General features: G+C 51.2%; 1 protein-coding gene across 1 annotated transcript; it reads left to right on the forward strand.

Annotated features, from left to right (window-relative positions):
- The first annotated feature begins 1,392 nt into the window (after window positions 1-1,392).
- Window positions 1,393-10,315, forward strand: LOC100454807 (NUT family member 2D-like). Its single transcript, XM_063727552.1, has 7 exons — window positions 1,393-1,423; window positions 3,481-4,180; window positions 6,138-6,266; window positions 7,239-7,378; window positions 7,821-8,203; window positions 8,685-8,801; window positions 9,134-10,315. Exons 1-7 carry the CDS (start codon window positions 1,408-1,410, stop codon window positions 9,914-9,916), a joined length of 2,268 nt encoding a protein of 755 aa, XP_063583622.1. The 5' UTR covers window positions 1,393-1,407; the 3' UTR covers window positions 9,917-10,315.
- The last annotated feature ends 13,612 nt before the right edge of the window (window positions 10,316-23,927 follow it).

Raw genomic sequence — 23,927 nt, forward strand, 5'->3', positions numbered from 1 at the left:
GTCTTCAAAAGGGGCAAATGCTTCGTAAGTTCCAACAGAGTGTGTTTCAGTGAATGTTCGCAGTGTGCACCGGTCTGGCTGAAGGTCTCTTCCCTTCCCCAACACCCTCCCATCGTGCAAAATTACCCTGCCCAGCAGGGAGTGATGTGTGTGTCAGAAATTTTGCTGCTGTGCTCTGAGTACTCCTTATCTCCTTTGACCAGTTTCCTAACACTCCAATGTCCACAACACAGAACATGGGTGCTCTTTCCTGTCATTTTGACACTAATAAATGGACAGTGATTCTCAGTGTGGAAATGAGAATGAAGTTTTTTTTGAAGATAGGCTATAATAATTCCCATGCAGAGAACCACATGCGATGACACTGGATTCCAAACAGCAAGAATGTATGGTGAAGGTGAGGCCAACAGTGAGCTGAGAGAGGCCAGCCAGGATGTGTTTCAGTGAAGATGAGAAACAATCAGATAACACTTGTTTCTTCCAGGAAAGAAAATGTGGTGGCCAGGGAAAAGAGATGGGAAGAAGGCTGGTCATTGCCTATTCCACTGTGCACAGTTTGAATTTGAAGCCATGAAAAGTACTGCTTGGTTAAATTAAAATCATTCAAAAGATAAAAAATAAACATTTAACACCAGCACAATATGCTGGGAAACAAAATGAAAGGATTTCTGGTCTCGGTGCTGTAGGTCACATAGCCACTCTTTCCTGGATTGAGGCTTTCCAGCAAAGGAGATGGGAAGTAAGGCTGGCCTGCTGGTGTGGACAGAGATTCCAGCAACATACACGACCTGGGGGCACAAGGATTGCTTCCTAAACAATGATGAGCACACAGCCACCTAATAGCCTGGATCAGCTGAGACCATCCTGATTTCAAACACCCAGTCCCCTTGCCTTCCTAAGAACCCCTGTGTTTCTCAGACTGAAAACGTGTTCTGAATTTTGTTCATGAAGTGCAGCCCTCGTTGAAATTCATCAAGAGTGGGAAAGAGCCAAAGTGGGAAGGAGCATGGGTTGATTGGCACAAAAGTAGGTCTGTTGATAAAGAATGGAAGTAAAGAGGACATGAGGTAGAAGTTTTGCTGTGAGTCAAAAGGACAATTTAAAAGTTGCCTAAAGAGGCACACGCCATCTCTGTTGCTGCCGTCCAGTTGGAAAGGAAACTCAGGTTCTTGCCTAATGGCCGAAGCCCCTCACAGAATGTCCCCCACCTCTACCAGCTGCCCACTGCCCCTCCCCCTCTGCAGAATGTCTGGGGTCCTATGTTCTAAACCTATTTACATTCAAATTTTACCTGCTCCACTGGACTCAGGAGCAACTGCTGAGCCAGGTCACTCTCTGGGTCCTACCCTTGACTTTTCTCATTGTGGAAACTGCCAGACAGCGATTGTCAGTGCCCAGCCTGAGGAGATGGCTTCAAATGGAGGTGAGCCTGTAGGGATGGGGGCATTATCCGAGTCTGCCATGCCTCAACTCCTTGGGAATTCAAATTTGACACTGCCCCTGGGGACAGTTGATAGGGCTGCTGTTAAGGAGGGAGGGAGGACTGGATGTCCCAAAGGACACCACACCTGGGGATGGCCATGGCACCCTGAGTCTGTGGTTAGGGAGGACGGCTCCTTAGAGGTGGACCAAGATGCCTGGGGGAATACACCATGTAGGGGAAAGGATGGAGTGGATGGATTGATCCTTTCTAGAAGGAGACAGGTCACGTCATTGTGTGTTTGTAGGGAGTGGTGGGATCATGTTGTGCTGGTGGCCCCTGGAGGACGACAGGCAAGCCCAAACCCTGTGCCGTGTCTTCAGGCACCTGGAAGGTGCCCTTCCATAGTGTTCAGAGGGATTTGGACTGGAATTTTCTAGATCTTAGGGAGGAGTGGGGAGAAGTGGTCTCAGCCAGAAAACTGTTGGGTGGGTTGGCTGTGACAGAGCATGTAGTGACAGCCTCTGGGTGGGTGAGGCTGGGGGCTACTGTAACTGCCACAGCCCAGAGCCTCTCAGCTCCCTCCCCAGACATGGCTTCTCCATCAGTTCAGGTAGCTGTTGGCTTTGATTTAACAGGGGTGGGGGCAGATGGGGAAGTTCAGGCAACACAGGGCCTGGGTTTCCTGAGTTGTTCTGAATTGTTTGCCCTTTTGTGGAAGCTCAGGTCTTCAGACCCATTTCCTCTTGTCTGCTAGCTCATGGCCCATCCTCTGCACTTTGTGTTACTGTGGAGATGAAGAATTTGCTCTTATTCCATTTATACTACCTCATGAACAGGGGACAGGTGTGGATTCTTGCTGGTTCTCAGTGGAAGGGTCTGGAAAGGCTGGTTTCCTTTTCAGTAGAGGAAAGAGAGTAGCACACAAATAGGAAGATGATTCTCTTATTATTATTATTCAAGTTAGAATATGTGTCCTGAATGCTGAGGTGCATGTGCTGTATCCCTTATTCCCCTTGACTAGGGACTGCATGAGGTCCTAATGAACAGGGATAATTTCCAGACAACTTTGCCTCACCTGGCCCGTGGCCCAAGAACCCCTGGTTCTTGGTTGGTCACTATGTTCAGTTATTGGGAGCTCAAAGGAGAAGAAGGACCAGAGATGGGCTCCTTGTCCCACTACCTATTGTAACATGACCAGCAGCTGTGAAAATCCTTAGACACCTCCCCTGATAGCCCTGCTGCTTGCCATTTGCTGGCTGTGTCCTAATCGTGTGTGGCTGTTGCTGGCTATGCAGTGACACTGTCTCAGGGGACTCCACCACTGCCTCTCAGACCTGCTCCCTGGGAACAGAGCTTCCTGAGTGGCAGCCGGGACCATCTAGTACTGAGGAAAGGGTGGCCTGAATCTGACCCCTATTTAGCACTTGCTGTGGGTGGTGCCAGGACAATCACTTCCATGCTGGGTGTGACGAGTTATGGATTATCTTCAGGGTTCCTAGGGTGCTGGCTTGGGAAAGATTTCCATCCAGTGGTTTTCTTTTGTTGTGTTTGAGCTAGAAAAGAAAGGGATTTACAAGAGCTTCAGGAAAAGGAAGATTGAAGAGGAGATGGGGCCATAATATTCAGAAGCTTCTGGCTTCCTGTCGGCCTTCTGAGTGCCGAGCCATTGCCCTGGGGTAGGCCCCTCACCTGTTGCTGAGCATGCTGAGGACCACCAAGCCGCTGAGAGACTGATCCCTGACCCATGGCTTGGGAGATGCCTGTGAGGCTGACAGAGTCTGCCAGGGACACCCAAGGCAGACCCTCAGGCAGCAAAGGCTTGGCTGTTGCTTCTTGGGAGACAGGGTTTAGGGAGTCTTGGTGACCGAGGCCAGGCTCTCTAGTGGAGCGACTCTCCTTGGAGGAACAGAGCATCCGATGCACACTCAGGGACACTTGCAAGCTGCAGAGTTTCCCTGTCATAAGCCCTTAGCTGTTGGGACTCCCCTCTGATTCCCCAGTGACTAGTGTGGACCTGGAGACCCCAGCTCATTCACCTCTTTCGTTTGTCTCCACAGCATACCCAGTGCTGGGACCGGGCGTGACCGTGAACCCTGGCACCTCCCTGTCTGTGTTCACGGCTCTGCCCTTCACCACACCCGCTCCCGGCCCAGCACACGGGCTGCCCCTTGTGACTGCAGGGGTTCCTCCAGGTGGCCCTCTGGTGCTGTCTGCCTTCCCCAGCACACCTCTGGTGGCAGGACGGGATGGCCACGGCCCGAGTGGGGCCGGGGCTTCCAACGTCTTTGTCCAGATGGGGACAGAGGTGGGGCCTGTGAAAGCCCCTCAGGTGCAGACCTTGGTCCTAACTCAGGCCCCCCTCATCTGGCAGGCTCCAGGCACCCTCTGCGGAGGTGTCGTGTGTCCACCTCCCCTACTCCTGGCAGCTGCTCCTGTGGTGCCTGTTATGGCTCCCCAGGTGGTTGGGGGCACCCAGGCCGGTGAGGGAGGCTGGTCTCAGGGCCTTCCTCTTCCACCACCACCACCACCGGCTGCCCAGTTGCCCCCCATCGTGTCCCAAGGGAATGCTGGGCCATGGCAACAAGGGGCTCATGGAGAGGGCAGCCTGGCTTCCTCCCAGGCCAAGGCCCCGCCAGATGACTCCTGTAACCCCAAGAGTGTCTATGAGAACTTCCGACTCTGGCAGCACTACAAGCCCCTGGCCCGGAGGCACCTTCCCCAGAGTCCTGACACCGAAGCACTTTCGTGCTTCCTCATGTGAGTGTCCTTGGGGCATTGGAGCTGGTCTTGCAGCTCACACGTAATGAGGCTGCTGGATGGACGGGAGGTCACGCTGTTCAGGGGAGCTTGCAGGGCGGTTGTGAGGGTGATGGGTTGCACTATGGGAAGATACATTTTCAACAATATTAATCTGGCTGTGGCTCAGGACAGACTGTCAGGGGCCTCATCTCAACTGCCCATCACTGTCCCATGAGTCCAGCCAATCCTTACTTTCAATAATTTTCACAACAATGTTTACAGAAGACCCAGGTCAGAGAGGGTTCCTGGTGTGACGTGAGCTACGGTTTGGGTTTAGGTCTTTGAGTACACACCCCAGTGCCTCCCCTTTAACCCAGTATTGATGGTCAGGAGCACCTCACATGGGGCTGGGGGGAGGAGCTGCAGGGCCCAGCAGGAACCTGGCACGTGCCCGCAGTTGTGCCGAGGTCCAGTTAGCACAGTGGTGGTGGAGCCTGCACAGGGGGATGGTCTTGGGCCCCGCACTGGGGTCGATGCCGGGCAGGTATTTGCATCTTCACCCTCAATCCCTCCTAGAAAAAGGGACAATGATGCTTCATTGAGATGATGGCGAAGAGATGACTTGAGCTCACATATGACATGCATAGCACAGTGCCTGGCACATGCTATGACACATTACATGATAGCAATTATGATTGCTGTCCCCATTACTATCATTATCAGGACTATGCCATCTAGGAGAGCACTCCCCAAAGCCGCGGGCTCCAGTGACAGCTCTGAGTGCACCTCAAGCCCAGCAGCCCAGGGCCATGGACTGTGGTGGCTGTGAGGCAGCAACGTCAGCATCTGGGAGAGTTTGTGGTTTCATTCCCAGTCCCTGCCTCTCTCCACCCTGCGGCGCCTCTGTCACCCTGTGTTTCCCACTGACGAGCAAATGGGAGCTTGAGCGCATCCACCATGCAACACACTGGCCGTTCCCCTAGGGAAGTCCCCTGCCTGGGGTGTAGGTGGAAGGTGGCCCCATCTTCATCCCCAAAAATCTCGCTCTTCCTGCACCCTGGAACTGGTTGCATTCCCCCTTGGAGCAGAGTCTGGGTGCACTGGGGACCCTGATACTTGGAGTGGAGCTGCCCCAGGCTCACAGGGCTTTGCCATGGCTCTTGTGGGAATGTGGGATCTGGACCTGCTGCTTGCAGTGGTTTGGACACCACTCTGCTTTGGTTCTGGACGTGTGCTCCTGCTCCTCATGCTCCAGGGCCCTGAGGCTACATCCCCAGGGGCTGCCTTGCTCCAGAGTCCCCAGGAAGCCAGTTGAATGCTCAGTCCTGGGGCCCTGGAACCTGCACTTTAACCCTTGCCCCTAGGTCATCCTGTGTGCACACTGTCTCAGTCAGCTCAGGCTCTGCCGTAACAAATCCCATAGACCGGGTGCTTTATCAAGACACATTCATGTCTCCCAGTTCCAGAGGCCAGAAGTCCCAGATCAAGGTGACAGCAGATTGGGTGTCTGGTCAGGGCCCTCCTCCTGGCTGGAGAGAGCTGTCTCTGGCTGTGTCTCCTCGTGGCTGAGAGCAAGAGCCCTGGCGTCTCCTCCTGCCCTTATCAGAGCTTGGATTCCATGACTGGGACCCATGCTCATGACCTGCTCTAACCCTGATTGCCTCCAAATACTGACACACTGGTGCTGAGGGCTTCAGCACAGGAATGTTGGGAACACACATGTTCCACCCATAGTACTGAGTCCACTTCTCAACACTGAGGACTCAAGGGGCAGTCGGAGAGGCCACTTGGTAGCTTGTGTTGATGTTTGATCTTGGGGGTGTGTCCTGGGGCCTGAGGAGCCCACATGGGGGAGAACAGGACAGGAACAGATGGCAGGACAGGTGTGGGGAGGACAGGGGCCAGGTGTTGGGACCAGGTGGGCTTGGGATGAAGGGTGGGCTTATAGGCTGAGACTGACTGCACTGGTTTACAGCCCAGTTCTCCGATCCCTGGCCCGGCGGAAGCCCACCATGACCCTGGAGGAGGGACTGTGGCGGTCCATGCGGGAATGGCAGCACACGAGCAACTTTGACCGGATGATATTCTACGAGATAGCAGAGAAGTGAGTCTGGGGTCCTCGGAGCAGGGCCCGCGTGGCAGGGTGAGAGTGAATGACAGAGGTCCGGTGGCCATGGTGGCTTCTCAACGTGGAGTATGAGGAGGGTGTGGACAAACCCAGGACACTCTGGGCCCCTGGCTCCCTCAGGAAGCTGCTCCTGCCACCTAGAGTGCTCTGGGGTCTCTGTCCTGCCCTATTGGGAAGCACCCCCTGCCTGGCCTGGGGCCATCCCTGCCTTGACACTGGAGGTCATGGCAGGAGCAGCCAGCATCACAGCCCAAAGTGGGTCACCTCCAGCTGTGGGGATGGGGAGAAGGGGCACTAGTGACTATAGACAAGAGTGGGGTGCAGGCTCCTCACAGCAGTGGCCAGAAGTCAGTTTTCTCCCATCCCAGCCTGGCCAGGGAGTTGGGTTGGGGAGACCTGTGCCCGGGACACCATGAGACCTATCTCTGGCCTGACTGCCTTTGCTCCTGGGCAGTCCCCTCCATGAAGACAGACAGACAGACAGCAGCCTCAGGGGAAAGGGGCCCTGTTCTCTGGGCTCAGCTTTTGCTTCCTCCTGACCTGGGGTCTCCCAGGCCTCGTGCCCCTGGGTTATCTTTCGGGGGCCCACAGTCCTAGCCTCAGGACTCCTGCATCTGGGCATCATCCCTGATGCCTTCTGCCATACACCCCACCCCTGGCCAGCTGAAACCTGGAGGAGGGGTCCCCCGGGACCCTCCTGGACCTCGTGGCCCTGACTTGAGTCAGGAAGCCCCATTGATGCCATGGGCTCTGCAGGGGCCGAGTGAGGGAGGGTGAGCCCAGAACTCTGGGAGCAGCTTCCTCCTGGGACTGGGGAATGGGACACAGTGAGGGCCTGGACAGCCCACCCGAGGCACTCCCTCCCATCCCTGCCCTTGGTCGCTGCCTGGTCCTGGGTGGAGGGGACCTGGACCCTCTCAGCACAGCCTGGGCCTCCTTCACCGCCAGGTTCCTGGAGTTTGAGGCTGAGGAGGAGATGCAGATTCAGAAATCACAATGGATGAAGGGGCCCCAGTGCCTGCCTCCTCCAGCCACACCGAGGCTTGAACCTCGAGGACCCCCGGCCCCTGAGGTGGTCAAGCAGCCAGGTATGGCTTCCCACATTCCCACAGGAGCCACGGCAAAGACCAAAGGGGCCAAGGGAGGCCACTGTCCCCAAACCCCATGCTTCCCTTCAAGAGGGGGATTTGCTCCCTCCAACAGGACAGTTTCTGGGAGCATATGTTGGGTATTGACTTGGTCGAGTTTCCTAGCTACTCTCTCCCCTCTCCTGTCCAAAAGTCCACATATGCTCTGCCCAGGAAGCAGGGATGAGTGGGGAGAGTACAGGGCACATTGGTGGCTCCAAACTTCCTCCCAAGCGATGCTGTCTCAGATGTGCCCCTCCTGCCTCCTCCGGGGGCGCTGTGGTTAAGGTGGACCTGACCCAGCTGGGACCCACTTCACATCTCCAAGCCCTGCCCTCCCCTGTGTGGTGCAAGCAGGAGGAGCGGCCCTCACCACGCCCATACTCCTCCCTCTCTGCCTCAGTGTACCTTCCCAGCAAGGCCGGCCCCGAGGCCCCGACTGCCTGCCTGCCACCACCCAGGCCCCAGAGGCCAGTGACCAAGGCCCGCCTGCCACCACCCCAGCCCCACCGACGAGCAGAGACCAAGGCCCGCCTGCCACCACCCAGGCCCCAGAGGCCAGCAGAGACTAAGGTCCCTGAGGAGATCCCCCCAGAAGTGGTGCAGGAGTACATGGACATCATGGAGGAACTGCTAGGGCCTTCCCTCGGGGCCACGGGGGAGCCCAAGAAACAACGGGAAGAGGGCAAAGTGAAGCAGCCACGGGAAGAGGACTGGACGCCCCCAGACCCGGGCCTCCTGAGCTACATTGACAAGCTGTGTTCCCAGAAAGACTTCGTCACCAAGGTGGGCTGGAGTGTTGGGGTCTGCTGGATTCTAGGGGGTGGCACTCCCAGGTCCTTGGAATTAAACTCTGTTCCTTCGCTACTCAGCAGTGTGTGCATTTCCATGGATTTGAGTGTCTGTGTATGTGATTGTGTGTGTCTGTGTGTTGCTGTGTGTTTGTGTCTGCGGTTTGTTACTGTGTGTCTTTGTGTGTCTGTGCGGGTGTGAGTGTGGAGTGTGTACCTTACCTGTGTCTGTGTCTTTTCCTGTGTCATATGTGGGTCTGTTTGTGTGTCTGTGTGTGGTTTGTATGTCTCTGTCTGTGTGTGTGTATGCTACCAGGTCTGTGGTCTGTGTCTGTAGCTGGTGGTCACCATGATATGAGACAGCCCCAGGAGGGTGGAGATGGGGCGCTCGCTGCTTTCTGCATCTCCTCCGGGTGTCCTTGGCTCCAGGTTACTCCCTGCCCAGGAAGCTCATGCCTTCTTCCTTCTGTTTCCAGGTGGAGGCCGTCATTCACCCCCGATTCCTGGAAGAATTGCTTTCCCCAGATCCACAGATGGATTTCTTGGCCCTAAGCCAGGAGCTGGAGCAGGAGGAAGGACTCACCCTTGCCCAGGTACCCCAGGGGCAGGAGGGACCCGGCACACAGGGCCCACCTGATTGTCTAATCCCCCCCCCGGGGATGCCTGGCTTCTTGGTGAACCGCTCTGGAGTGGGAAGATGCAGGTTCAGAGGGAGTAGGATGGACAGGAGCCAGGGAGGGGAGTCAGCATGCAAGCTGCGGTGAGGCCCAACGGGATGCCCGGCAGAGCCACACCCTCTCTCTTTGACATAAAGCCCAGCTGCCTCAGGCTTCCCTGCCTGCCGCCCAAGTGCCCTGGTCTCCACCACCCTGGGCCCTGCTCACACCTGGGGCAGTGCCAGTAAGTGCCCCCTTTCCTCCCGCAGCTAGTGGAGAAGCGCCTCCTAACTTTGAAGGAGAAACAGCATACGAGGGCAGCCCCTGGTCATAGCACGGCCCGGTTGGACTCAAGTTCTTCTAAGTTTGCAGCTGGCCAAGGAGCAGAGAGAGACATCCCTGACCCCCAGCAAGGGGTTGGCATGGAAACCTGCCCACCCCAGAAGGCTGCCCGGGACCCTCAGGGACGAGGCAGAGCACACACTGGCATGGCCAGGTCCAAAGACTCTGTTGTGCTTTTGGGATGTCAGGATTCCCCTGGGCTGAGGGCTGCCTGGCCAACCTCTCCTCCCCAGGACCACAGACCCACCAGCCCTGGCCTGGGGACCAAGGATGCCTTGGATCTCCCTGGAGGGTCTCCTGTCTGGGAGTCACATGGGCTGGCTCAGGGATCAAGTGAGGAGGAGGAGCTCCCCAGCCTGGCCTTCCTCTTGGGTTCCCAGCACAAGCTTCTGCCCTGGTGGCTACCCCAGAGCCCTGTCCCTGCCTCGGGCCTTCTCAGCCCAGAAAAGTGGGGACCCCAGGGAACTCATCAGTCCCCATCTGCTCAGAGAAGAGGCCTCAGCCTAGCACCCTCTCCTGCCACAAAGTCCAAGAAGCGACCTCTCTTTGGAAGCCCGTCCCCTGCTGAAAGGACACCCCACCCAGGGCCTGGGCTCAGGGTCTCTGGGGAGCAATCCCTGACTTGGGGGCTGGGTGAGCCCTCACAGTCTCGAAAGAGAAAGGGTGACCCCTTGGTCTCCAGGAAGAAGAAGCAGCATTGTAGCCAGTAGGGGCTTCTGGGCAGGCTCTCTGGGGCCAATCCCCAAGGATGGGGCTCTGGCATCCGATGCCCCAAAGCAGTCAAAAGCTTCTTCTCCCCCAGTGCTGATCTTGCTGGGCCTTAGCTTTGGAGGGTAGGGGAGGGAGGGGAGGGAGAGGGTGGCTGAACGGGGAGGGCAGGAAGGGAGGGTCTGGGGGGAAGGGGCTGGGGAGTGGGGGTGGGAAGCAGTGCATTGGGGGCCTCGTGTGTAAATGTGAATAAATGTAGTTGTGTTGGAAAATGCTCTCGGGGCTGCTGCCTCTGTCCTCGGTGCTGTGCTGCTCCGTGGAGGGTGTCTGTGAGGGAGGGCAGAGGAACTGGCAGATGCCAGGCTCTGGGAACCCACAGGGGCCGGCCCCACTCTTTCCTCCTGGCGTAGGGAGCCCCTTCAGATGCTCCAGGGACTGACAGATGCTGACGAAGCCCTGATCCCTCCCACCACCCACTCACAAGGCCCTGCCTGCTTTAGGGAGGCTTCTTGGGGCCTCCCATCATTCTCAGCATCCCTGGAAAGTCCTGGGATTGGAGAGAGCTGGCTGGCTCTTGTTCTGCTTGGTGGGAGCTGAGGAGAAGGCAGCCGCCTGCAACGTGAACATGGGGAAAGGAGGCTGCTCCTGCTTAACCCTCATCAGGAAGAGCACGGGCACTGGGCTGAGAGGAGACGTTGAGGTGACTGTCCACACGGGTGTGTTTGGGATACGACGATGGGTGGGGAGCAGGGGAAGTCCCTCTGCCTGTTTCTGGGCAGGAGAGAGTCTTGTCCAACTAGCTGAAGCAGATGCTTCTTGCTGTGGCCACAGGGACTGGCCTCCAGGACCTCAAGGTCCTGCATGGAGCCCCCCACAGCTATGATTCCCTTCCCATATGAGGACTGAACTCATGTGGAATTGATGTAGACACAGATTTACATTGGTATCTAAAACAGTTCCCTCCCAACACACCATCACCAATGGGAACAAGCATGACCAGTCACCAGGTGCAGGGTGGGTGTGTCTGCTGGTTCTAGGGCCAGGAGGAGCTGGGGCCCAGGCTGAGAGGGGCCGAGGGTCAGCCGCCCTTCTGCCAGGCACAGACCCCGAGGGCAGAGCAGGGGCTGCCTGGGATGTGGCATCGGCTGTCTGGGAAGTGCCCTGGGAGTCGGGGGCTAGGTGTTCACCAAAGGGAGACTTCCAGAGTCTATGAGTGAGATGAGGACTGCATCAGGAGAGGAACCGAGGCTGGGGAGGACACTCTGCTCTTCCCCAGGTTGTCCTGTCCTCCCAATCTCTGCTGAACTCCTCTCACCCCGTGGGCCAACTTCTGCCCCTTTTACACCTAACCCACCTCTTAGAATCTCAGATCCCAGCATGGGCAGGACCCAGCACCCACCCTGGTTCCCTCCTGGCCAACATCTTCTTCTCTACAGTCTGAGTTCTGATTCCTCCCCCAGGGCCCTTATTGGCTCAGGACCCCTGTGACTGCCAGGGCACCTGTCCCAGCACTGCCTGCACGCAGAGCTGTGGTCATGGTGCTGGGGGCTGGCCCAGCAGCAGAGGCTGTTGTGGCAAAGCTGTCTGGTACACGGTGGCCTGGCCCCTCGGCCAAGTGACAAAGGGAGCCATGTTTGGGTCCTCTCTGGCCCCATCCGCCCACAGAACACAGCAGTCAGCCGGACAGATGCCCCTCTGCCCCATCCCTTCTGCTCGATGTGGGCAGTGTCGGAGTCCTGCCATCTTCTGTGGCCTTTAGGAAGGAGAGTTTATCTTGGCAGGTCTTCCCCAGCTCAGTGCACATCAGGCCCTTGGGGAAAATGTGGGGAGTGAAGAGTCACTGGTGGGTGATGTGGGCAGCTCCTGTGACTCCTCTACATTCAGGGCCATCCTCAGGAGATAAGGTAGCACTGCCCCTTTGCAGGGTTTAGGAATGTTAAGTGAGCCGTGTTTGAAGGGAACGTGGTCCATACTCTGGCGTGTGTGGGTGCCCAGCCGACTTCCTCACCTAAGGGTGAAAGTGACACCTTGGGGCTCCTGCTGGTTACCCCACTGGCTGTTGTCTATCCCACTGTCCCTGTCCTTGTTTTGTCTGAGCCATTCCTAGAAGGGAGAACTTGTGCTTCCTCCACCTCTGTGTCCCACTTGAGCCCTACAATCTGCCCCTAAATGGGCACAGTGGGGCTGACTGGGGGGCCCTGGTAGACTGAACACATATCCCCCACCCAGTTCCTGTGCTGAAGCCCTAACCCCCAACGTGATGGTATTTGGAGATTGGGCCTTTGAGAGTTATTCAGGGTTAGAAGAGACCATGAGGGTGGGGCCCTAATGATGGGATTAGGGCCCTGGTAAGAAGCAGAGACCCCAGAGCTCTCTCCCTGACACGAGGACACAGTGAGAAGGCAGCCATCTGCAAGCCAGAAAGAGAGCCCTCACCAGAACCTTGCCCACTGGGATGCTAACCTTGGACTTCCAGCCTCCAGACTGTGACAAATACATTTTTTTTTAAATATGCGCCACCACCCCCAAGTCTATGGCACTTTTTCCTAGCAGCCCTATGTGACTAGGACAAGATGCATAATCTCAAGAACTTCCTTCATGACCGGTATCTGGAAACCGTGCATCAGAGCCACGGGAAAGAAAGGCTTGGCCCTTTGCAACTGTCAGCACACCTCCACCCCAAGTGCAGTGTATCACACATGAACCAGGAGAGCCTGGGACGCAGTGAAAAGGAATCTGTAAATACCCATGATGTCGTCACATCCATGCTTGGGGAAGCCACGCAGCTTGCTCACAGCAGGTGCTGGGGGTGTACTGAGGCTGTTGGTCGGCTTGGCCTCCCTGCTCACGCAGCCAGGTCACTCTCTGGGAGCCAGTGCAGCTGGGGTGGCCACCGGCAGGTTTGCCTCCAGAGACCCCTCCCTTCACCACTGGTTGACAGATCCCTGAAGAAGCCACGGCCTCCTGGGAAACTCCATCTGACAATGTGAGCAAAGCTGGCCCCCGTTAGTGAACATGCTGTGCTTTCTGACAGCTACCAGGATGGACTTGATCCAGGTGGCTGCCCTTTTGTAGCTCACTTTGATTCTAACTTCAGCGTCGCATGATGCCCTATGAATGGAATATACAATGTGTGTCTTTCACATCTGTCTTCTTTCACTTAGAATAATATTTCCAAGATCATCTACATTTTTAGTATGTATCATTACATCAAACCTTTTTGTTGCTGAATAATATTCCATTAATGGATATACTAAAATTTATCCAGTTATCAGTTAAGAACATTTGGGTTTTTTTCACTTTTTGGCTATTGTGAATAACACTTCTAAGAACATTTGTGTACAAGGTTTCCTGGGAATGTATGTTTCCATTTCTCATGGCTACATACCTAAGAGTGAAATTGATGGGCCATATGGAAACTCTATGTTTAACCATTTCAGAAGGTGCCAGACTGTTTCCAGTGTACATGAACCATTTTATATACCCGCTAGCTGTGTGAGGGTCCCAGCATCTCTCCATATTCTAGCCAACCTTCATTATCAACTCTCTTTTTGATAAAGTCATCCTAGTGGTTCTGAAGTTGCATCTCATTGTAGTTTGCATTTGTGTTTCCCTGATGTTGAACCTCTTTCATGTACCTATGCGCCACTTGTATATCTTCTTAGGAGCAATGTGTACTCAATATTTAGTAATTTTTAACTGGTTTGTGTTTTGTCATTGAATTATAAGAATTCTTTATATATTCCAGATAAAAATGCTTTACAAGATATAATTTGCAGAAATATTCTCCCATTCTATGGGTTGTCCTTTACTTTCTTGATGGTACTCTTTGAAGCACAAAAGTTTTTACCTTGGATGATGTCCAATTTATCTATTTTTTCTTTTGTTACTTGTGGTTTTGATGTCATGTTTAAGAAACCATTAACTAGTCTTAGGTCATGAAATTTATTCCTATGCTTTTTCCTTTTTAAAAAACCATCTTAAACATTTTCAATTGTACAATTTAGTAATGTTATGTATATTCACATCATTGTGAAATTTAGATCTTTAGAAATTTTTTATCTTTCACAACTGAAATTTTGTACACATTAAATACTAATTTCCCCCCTACTCCCACCCCCAGCCCTTGGCAACCACTACGTTATGTTTCTGTGATTTTGGCTACCTTAAATACTTCATATGAAGGAAAGTATTTGTCCTTTTGTGATGGGCTCATTTCACTTAGCATAATGTTCTTGAGATTGATCCATGTTCTAGCATGTGACATGATTTCCTTCTTTCTGTAGGCTGCTTAGTCTTCCATTGTGTGTATATACCATATTCTATCCTTTGATCCACCAATGGATATTTGGATTGGATCTCTTGGCTACTGTGAATAATGCTGTAATAGGGATTGTATGGAATTTGTAAATTGTTTTAGGTAATATGGACATTTTAACAATATTAAGTCTTCAAATCCACGTGCATGGAGATGTCTTTTCATTTATTTATATACTCTTTGGTTTCTTGTAGCATTGTTGTTTTGTAATTTTTAGTGTCCAAGTTGTTTGCCTCCTTGGTTAAGTTTATTTCTAAGTATTTTGTTCTTTTTCATGCTATTATAAATAAAATTGTGGGTTTTTTGTTTTTGTTTGTTTGTTTGTTTATTTGTTTGTTTTTGTAGTAGAGACAGGATTTCACTATGTTGGCCAGGCTGGTCTCAAACTCCTGGCCTCAAGTGATCCACCTGCCTCAGCCTCCCAACATGTTGGGATTACAAGTGTAAGCTGCCGCACCTGGTCTGAAATTTTTTTCTTAATTTCCTTTCCATATTGGTCATTGCTAATGTATGGAACTGCAATGGATTTTTGTGTGTTAATTTTGCATTTTGTAACTTTGCAGAAATCATTTATTAGTTCTTACAGGTTTTTTGGTGGAATTTTTTGGGTTTTCTACATATAAAACCATACAATCTGTAAATAGAAATAATTTTACTTCTTCCTTTCCAATTGGAATGCCTTTTATATATCTTTTCCTTGTCTAATTGCTCTGGCCCAGTACTACATTGAATGGAAGTGGCAAGAGTGGGCATCCTTGACTTTCTCCTGTACCTTGAGAAATAGCTTTGTCTTCCACTAGTAAACATAATGTTAGTTGTGGGCATTTCATGTAAGGTCTTTATTATGTGGTAGTATTTTCCTTTTATTCCTAGTTTGTTGAGTGTTTTAAATCATGAAATGGTGTTGAATTTTGTTGAATGCTTTGTCTGAATCTTGTGGTTTCTGTCTTTCATTATATTAATGTGGTGTGTGACTTGATTGATTTTTGTATCTTGACTCATCCTTGCATTCCAAGTATAAATCCAACTTGGTCATGATATATAATCTTTTTTCCTTTGAGATGGAGTCTCACTGTGTCACCCAGGCTGCAGTGCAGTGGCACAATCTCAGCTCACTGCAACCTCTGCCTCCCAGGTTCAAGTGATTCTCCTGCCTCAACCTCCTGAGTAACTGGGATTACAGGCACCTGCCACAACGCCTGGCTAATTTTTGTATTTTTAGTAGAGATGGGGTTTCAGCATCTTGGCCAGGCTGGTCTTGAATTCCTGACCTCATGATCCACCCGCCTTGGCCTCTCGAAGTGCTGGGATTACAGGCGTGAGCCACCGCGCCCAGCCTACAATCCTTTTAATGTGCTGTTTAATTCTGTTCACTAAAATTTTTTTAGGATTTTTGCATCAATATTCACCTGATACATTGGTCTTTAGTTTTCTTTTCTTGTGGCTTTGGTTGTGGAATCAAGGTGATTTTGGCCTCATATGAGTTTGAGAGCGTTTCCTTTCTTTAATTCTTTGGAAGAATTGAATTGATTCTTTGGTAGAATTTCCCAGGGCTGGGTTTTTCTTTTTGGGAGGTTTTTGATTACTGCTTCAATCTACTTACTAGTTATAGGTCTGTTCCAATTTGTAAAATTTATTTGTGATTCATTCTTGGTAGGTTGTATGTTTCTACAAATTTATCCATTTCTTCTAGGTTATTCAATATGTTGGCATTTAAGTATTAGTGGTATTCTCTCATAATTCTGATAATTCTTTTTGTTTCTGTGGCATCAGTTGTAATGTCCCTTCTTTCATTTTTAATTTGAGTTATCTTAGTTTTCTTTCTTTTTTTCGTAAGTAGTACAGTTAAGGGTTTGTAATTTTGTTGATATTTTAAAACATCTAATTCTTGATTTTGTTGATTTTTTCTATTGCTTTTCTATTCTCTATTTTGTTTATCTATCTGATCTTTATTATTTCCTTCCTTCTGCTAATTTTTGGTTTAGTTTGTTCTTTTTCTAATTCCTTGAGGTGTTAGGTTATTGATTTGAGCTCTTTCTTCAAGCTTATGGTGCTATAATAAAATACTATAGACTGAGTGGTTTAAGCAACAGATGTTTACTTCTTTCGGTTCTGGAGCTGGAGGGTAGGAAGTCCAAGATTCAGGTGCTAGTAGACTCTGTGTTCATAAACTCCTCTTTCATATTTTCTGTGCTACATTCTAACTGACTTTTTACATTTATCAGTCATCCATGTCATCGATTTCCTCTTTAGACACAGTAGACACAGTAGATTATCTGTGTCTAATCTACTCTTTTACCCACTCACTTTGATATGCATAAGTGTGATGCCTGCATGTTCAATTTATCACACATTATTAAGAATATTCATTTTTAATGATTGAAATTTCATAACTTTAATAATTTTTACTACTTCAAGAACATTTGTTTTTAATGAAGTGCATTTATTAGGAACAACACTCTGAATACTCACAAGCATCTTGCACAGTTAACCCTAGGCCAGGGGACACTTGGCAACCACACGGTATAAGGATACCAGGACAGAGTCCATGGAGGCCAAGGCAGGCCGATCACCTGAGGTCAGGCGTTCAAGACCAGCCTGGCCAGCATGGCAAAACCCCATCTCTACTAAAAATACAAAAATCAGCCAGGCGTGGTGGCACGCACCTGTGATCCCAGCTACTTGGGAGGCTGAGGTGGGGAGAATTGCTTGAACCCAGGAGGCAGAGGTTGTAGTGAGCCGAGATCGCTCCACTGCACTCCAGGCTGGGAGACAGAGCGAGACTCTGTCTCAAAAAAAAAAAAAGAAAGAAAGAGAGAGAGAGAAAGACAAAGGAAAGAAAGAAAGAGAGAGAGAGAAAGAAAGAAAGAAAGAAAAAGAAAGAAAGAAAGAAGAAAGAAGAAAGAAAAAGAAAAGAAAAGAAAGAAAGAAAGAAATGATTGGACTCAAAAGTTATGCTGCAAATTAACTGGCACTGTAATCCCTATTCAAAATCATTCTGTGGCATAAGCTACAATGAGGCAAACTGTTGACACCTATCAAGCCTCAGGGGGCCCTCTGAGTCCCACCTCAGGGGAGAACCTTGCTAGGGTGTATCTGATGGCCTATGTGGTATCTGTGCTCCTGGAAACAGGTGGGGGCTTTGGGATGAGTGTAATGCCGGGAGGGTGGTCTTGAGCACTCGTAGCCTCAGCTGGAGGAGAAAGCACAGAGTGAATCTTATTTTTCCACATTTGCCTCCTTTGATGCTGTATGTCTGTGATGGTTAATAGTAGATGTCAATTTGACTGGATTGAGGGATGCCTGGATGGCTAGTGAAGCATTGTTCCTGGTTGTGTCTGTGAAGGTGTTTCCAGAGGAGATTGACATGTGAGTCAGTGAATGGAGAGAGGAAGATCCCTGCTCAATGTGGGTGGCACCATACAATCAGCTGGGGGTGTGGCTAGGACAAAGCAGGTAGAAGAAAGGGGATATTCAGTGCTCCCTCTCTCTTTCTGTTTCTCTCCCTCTCTCTTTCTCTACCCTTCCCACCCCACCCCCGCACCCCACCCTGTCTCTTCATTCCAGAACAGGATGCCTTTTTCTCCTTCTGCCCTTGGACATCAGACTCCAGGTTCTTTGGCTTTTGGACACTAGGACTTGTACCAGCAGCCTCCTGGGGGCTCTCAGGCCTTTGGCCTCAGACTGGGGGCTGCCCTGTGGCTTCCCTGGTTCTGAGGCTTTCAAACTATTGAGCCATGCTACTGGCTCCCCTGGGTGCCATGCTGTCATTCTCCAGCTCATGGGACTTTGCCTTTGTGATCATGTGAGCTAATTCCCCTTATATATCCTATTGGTTCTGTCCCTCTGGTGAACCCTAATACAGTGTCTCCCAGTTCCATTTAGCATGATTACAGGGATGGGAAAATATGTTAGGGGCTGGAAGATGGTTCTCTGGAAGGAGGTATCAGGCAGTGTCCTGAAGGCAAGACCCTCCAGGCTCTGTCATGGCAAATTTGCTGACCAGTACAGGGTGTTCTTGTCCAGGAGTCCATGGACCCTCAGGCAATCCAGCAAAATTTGGAGTCCATGATGGGCTTGGAAATTTCAATGAAGATTTGGGGGTGTCCTAACCCCAGCTATTTAAGAGCCTCTGCTTTAGATGGTGTGAGGGACCCAACAACCACATTCTATATAGCTGTCCTGGGCATGCTTGGTCTTCCCAGCCATGAGTTTTTTGTGGTGTGGTCTCAGAGCTCACCTCACTCTACCCTGAGACTCTTGTACAGTGAAGTGCAAGGATGTGGCCAGGCCAATTGTCAGCAGTCAGCTCCTGGCCTGCCTAACTCAATATAGAGCATGCATCCACTGTGTGCTACTCTGCTGCCCAGAGTCATCGTGCTCATGAGCCAGATATAAACGCTGAGTCTGGAGCCTGTGTGCCCGAGAGACCCTGTCCTGTCATTTGGCCCAGGGAGCATCACACAGGGCACTCCTCTCCTCAGTCTCTCTCGCATCTCTCTGGCAGACAGGTGGTCATGATCGTCAGCGCTGTGGAGCCCTATTATTCCAGAGCAAATGCTGGAGCCAGACTGACCCTGTGGAAATGCACAAGGACATGGGCTGTGGTGATGGGCGCCCTCAGTCAGGCACCAGCTGTCCCACGTTCCTGGCTTCCACCTCTGGGGCAGCTCCCTGACATTCTCTGAAGTCTGTCCACTTCCTTTTCTGTTACAGTTGCCCTCATCAGGGGGAGCAGTGGGCTTTGGCCTGTTTACCTAAGCCCTCATGTGTGTGCTGCAGCCTGGCTTGGGACACATTTGGTCTCCATGTGAAGACCAAGATTGCGGCTTTCTGCGCTTGGAGCCCAAAAGGACAGGTGGGGCCTGAGAGATGGATGCTCCTGTCCCAGGACAAGGAAATTCCCCCAGGAGAGCTGCTCATGGCCCCCTTTAACTCCCAACTCCCATGGAGGGGCTGACAGGGGCTCCCTGCAGGCTGAGGCTCTGAGCACAGAGACACCTGGGGCCCCACATACCAGCCCCATGAGAAATAGGGCCAAAGAGCCTCATTCCCCCTGTGAGTGGCTGGTCACCCACACTTCAGGACCTCATCCTGTGCTGATCTGCAGCTGACATGCTGAGTCTTCCTTGGGCTTCATCCCCTGGAGTCGTCCCCTACTCCTGGCTCCCGTGCTGGTGGCCCGGCCTTCTCCCCCAGACACGCAAGGACTCTCCAGGCCTTACCTCAGTGACAGCAGCTTTGCCATCCCACTGGCCTCAATCCCAGAAAAACATCAAGAGAGCAAGGCCCAAGATTTTAAAAGAGCTAAGACTGATGTTACAGAAAATGGACTGTGAGATGAGGAATTTTCACAAGTGTTCTCCAATTTATCCAGAGAATGAAACAGAAATTGTGGAATTGAAAGTTGCAAAAAACAACACTAAGAAATAGTGGTTTAAGCGGATGATGCTTTCATGGATTCAGGGAAATGACTGCTATCCACAGAGTGTGCAGAGGCAGTGCCTGGTCCTGGTGGGTAGCATGGCTGTGGCTCATCCAAGAGAATGAGACAGGGCTGGGCAAGCCTTATATGTGGAATTCACCAGAGTGAAGCTTGGCCAGTGATGCCAGGGAAGGACCACGATGGTGAGGTGTTGACTACCCATCTCTGCCACCATCAACCCTGATTCAACGCATTTGCTGGAGAACCAGGGCAGACTGACAGTGAGATTTTGGGCCCCGGGGCCAGTCATCCCTACAAAATGAAATATTTCTCCAAGAACAGGACAAGGAATCACCATTTTCCCAAACCACACACCATATCTTAATAGAACAACTTTTTAAAAGGTTTTTATTTTATTTTAAAGTTCCAGGATACATGTGCAGAATGTGGAGGTTCATTGCATAGGTATACATGGGCCATGGTGGTTTGTTGCACCTATCAACCCATCATCTAGGTTTTAAGCCCTGCCTGCTTTAGGTATTTGTCCTAATGCTCTCCCTCCCCTTGCCCCTGACCCCCCGACAGGCCCCGGTGTGTGATGTTCCCCTCCCTGTGTCTATGTCTTCTCACTGAATAGAACAACTTTTAAAAATGTGCAGCTGGAGCAGCCTTGGAGGGCATTGGTAAGCAGTGAGCGGAGAGTGATGTGTTTCAGGGAGGATTTGGACTGTCTGGCTTGCAGGTGACCCTCTTTTCCCACAGAGGCAGTCTGTCAGTAACTCATCAGGAAGCCCAGGTAGTCTTCCTCAGGCACTTCCATCATTCCTGGGATGGCAGGGATAAAAAGGGACTGGAAGAGATGGGGCAGAGAACAGCCCTCACTGACAGCACAGAGCCTCACCTCTCCACACAGTCTCTGTCTCCTCCTCTGCCCACACGGTGACTCCCAGCCTCTAAGATTCCTGCTTTCAGCAATGCCCCTGATAGCACACCAATTATCTGAGGAGTTCTCAAACACCAACTCTTCACTGCCCATTAGCACAATGAAGAAACTGAGGAAAATGTATATGTCCCTGAATGTTGCTAATGGTCTTAGGACAAGCTGCTACTTATACTGCATTATGTACTTCTTAGTTAATTGGGGTTAGGATGTCATTTCTAATGAAATGATGTTAATAGGGTTTGTAAAATGAATGATGTGCAACCCCATGAAAAACTCTATGCTTTTTGAAGGAGTAAAGGAAGCAAGGAGGAGTGATAAAAATTTTGATTGTTGAAGTGGCATGGGGGCAGGTTGAACTTGTCCAAGACTGCTTCCCTGCAGGCCAGCCTCCTTCGATGCTTCATGAATGCTCTCCGTGTCTGGGTGTAAGGTCATCAAGGCTGAGTTCTAGTAGAAGAGACATTCTAGAGGTCTCGAATGTCTTATACAAACACACTTAGAGACACCTGTTCTAGTAGTCCACCATTATGCCTCCACTCCTTAGGTCTTGTAGTGAAATCATATTCATTCATTCTACAAGTATCTACTCAAGATGTGATATTTGTCAGGTGAGTGATGAGCACAATGGTTGATAGGCAGAGACAAATGATAATCAAAAAATGAATAATAAAGGGTAATGAAGGCTGGGCATGGTGGCTCATGCTTGTAATCCCAGCACTTTGGGAGGCGGAGGCAGGTGGATCACCTGAGGTCAGGAGTTCAGGACCAGTCTGGCCAACATGGTGAAACCCTGTCTTTACTAAACATACAAAAATTAGCCAGGCATGGTAGCCTCTGCTGAGCTCTCTTTTGTGTTTTAATGTAAGATTAAGCAGCTCTTGGGCCTTTGGGGATTCTCAGCCAAACCAGGTCTCACCTCCCCTCTCTGCACGGGCGGACAGATAATCTGCTGCTGCACACAGGACACACAGAGCTCACCCCTGCTCACTCAGGCTTACCTCCTAGGATGCCTCCTAGGCAGGCAGAAGTCGAGGCTGGCTTGCCACACTCACACTCTGGGACAAGGGACCTGCACCTGCCCTTGCTATGCTCAACTGTCTCTCGGGCTGTCACCACTGCCCTCAGAAGAGCTCATACTGCTGGGGTGCCCAACTGTTTCTCAGGCTCTTGCCAAGGGGTGGCAAGAGAGTTTCCCCTACTTACCTGCCCACTGGGAACAAAACTTTATTTACTTTTTATTGAGGTAAAACAGATTTAACATAAACTACCATTTTAATCATTTTTGAGTACAGGGTTTATTGGCGTTAAGTTTATTCACATTGTTTTCTCACCATCACCGCCAATCCATCTCAAGAACTTTCTCATCATCCCAATATCAGACTCTGAACCCATTAAACACCCAGCTCCCTGCTCCCCTTTTTCCAAGTCCCTTAATTTGAAGTGCAATGAGGAGACTATTTTTGAAATTAGAACGTTCACTTTTTGTTGACTTTCTCCATGAAAACCTTCCCTTGATTTAGTCAGAAGTCCCCACACCCTGGTTTCTGGGACAGATTCCTCCCAGGCCTCAGGAGACTGTGCCCCATCTGCTGATGATGCCATAATAGGACCCCAACAGGAAAACCAGGATGTCTAATGTGTAAGGGCAGGGTTTTCAGGGGACAGGAGGGGGTTTCCCGAGAATTCTGGAAGCATTTCTGGAACTAAAGCCTTGTGTGGGAAGTGTGGCATTTTCCTATCAGCGAAGCACTGATAGAAAAAATGGGGAGACACTTTCTGAGGGGGCATCACAGGCAGGGGAGAGGAGAGGCAGACAAGCACTGGCTGCACTTATACTCAGGCCACTGAGCAGCGGAAACAGTCCAGAGTGTGTGGTGCCACTTTCCCATTGGGATGTTGTGCCTTTTCTTACCAATTTTCGAGAACTTTTGGAATATTATGGATAATATGAAGGATAATAATCCCTGCCCCAGTTCCGGGCTGCTCCCTGTGGCCAGAGAAGGTGGCCTTGAAGGTGTTGGGTAAAGACCACCTGCCCTGCTCTCCAGGCTTGCTAATGTGGGGGGAGGAGATGCAGCCCAAGGATCCCGAAGCTCTTGCATCAAGTAGCTATTCTCCACCCAGAGCTGCCGGCCATGGGTCCAGTGAAAGAAAACTGTCAGGACCACCACTGCTGCTGCCACCAACCCCTCCCCAGCAATAGAGGTGGAATAGAAATGACCTTCCCCACCTGCTAAGCTTCCCTGCCTATCTCCTGAGGGATTCCTGGGCAACATGGATAAGAACATAAGTAGAACATCAGAATCCAGGAGACTAAAACAGCTGCTTGGGAAGATAAAGAAGACATGGCAGGGCAGGCACAGTGGCTCACACCCATAATCCCAGCACTTTGGGAATCTGAGGTGGGCAGATCATGAGGTCGAGAGATCGAGACCATCCTAGCCAACACAGTGAAACCCCGTCTCTACTGAAAATAGAAAAATTAGCCAGGCATGGTGGCTTATGCCTGTAGTCCCAGCTACTCGGGAGGCTGAAGCAGGAGAATGGTTTGAATTCAGGAGGCAGAGGTTGCAGTGAATGGAGATCGCACCACTGCTCTCCTGCCTGGTGACAAAGCGAGATTCCTTCTCGAAAAAGAAGAAGACATGGCAAACTGCAGTGCCACCCAGCCTGCCCCTGCTGTCTCCATACCTGCTGAGACTCCCTGCCCCGGCCACCTCTGACTTGGCCCACGTGGCTGCTGGGCCCCTCACCCTGCCTGTCCCTCCACCTTCACCCACACCAAGAATTGAGTAAAAATTGATATCCATAATTCCTAACTCTCCCCTGGGTCTTCCTGCTGATCTTGCCCCCATTTTGGGGGTTCCACCTAATGAGAAAGGAGGCTGCCCTCATTCAGTTGCAGCTTCAGCACCTCTGACCTCTCACCCCTGCCCCATACCTCCTAGCCCTGCATCTTTCTCCTTCCAGCTTCCCTTCAGAAGGGAGCCTCCTACACCCGTATGTGTGTTTTCCTCTCCTCCTCTTTCCTCCCCAACTCCTCTTCCAGCACCTTCCACTAGAATCTCTGCTATCACCCATCAGCAGATGAATTCCACAGCAGCCATTTATTTCCACCATCACAGCAAGGGCATCTGCCCACCTGACCTTGCAGCCTCCTTGAGCCCTCAGCTCTTTGTTACGGACACGACTCCCACTACCAACGCTGTGGTTTTCAAATCTTCACCAAGCTCCAGAGTGAGCACCCTCTTAATTGCCCAAATTCAGCGCACAGTAGAGGCACCCTGGAAAGACATCGGCCTATGTCTGCCTGGCTGCATTCATATT

Source organism: Pongo abelii, chromosome 8, assembly GCF_028885655.2.
Source record: "Pongo abelii isolate AG06213 chromosome 8, NHGRI_mPonAbe1-v2.0_pri, whole genome shotgun sequence".
Taxonomy (NCBI): Eukaryota; Metazoa; Chordata; class Mammalia; order Primates; family Hominidae; genus Pongo; species Pongo abelii.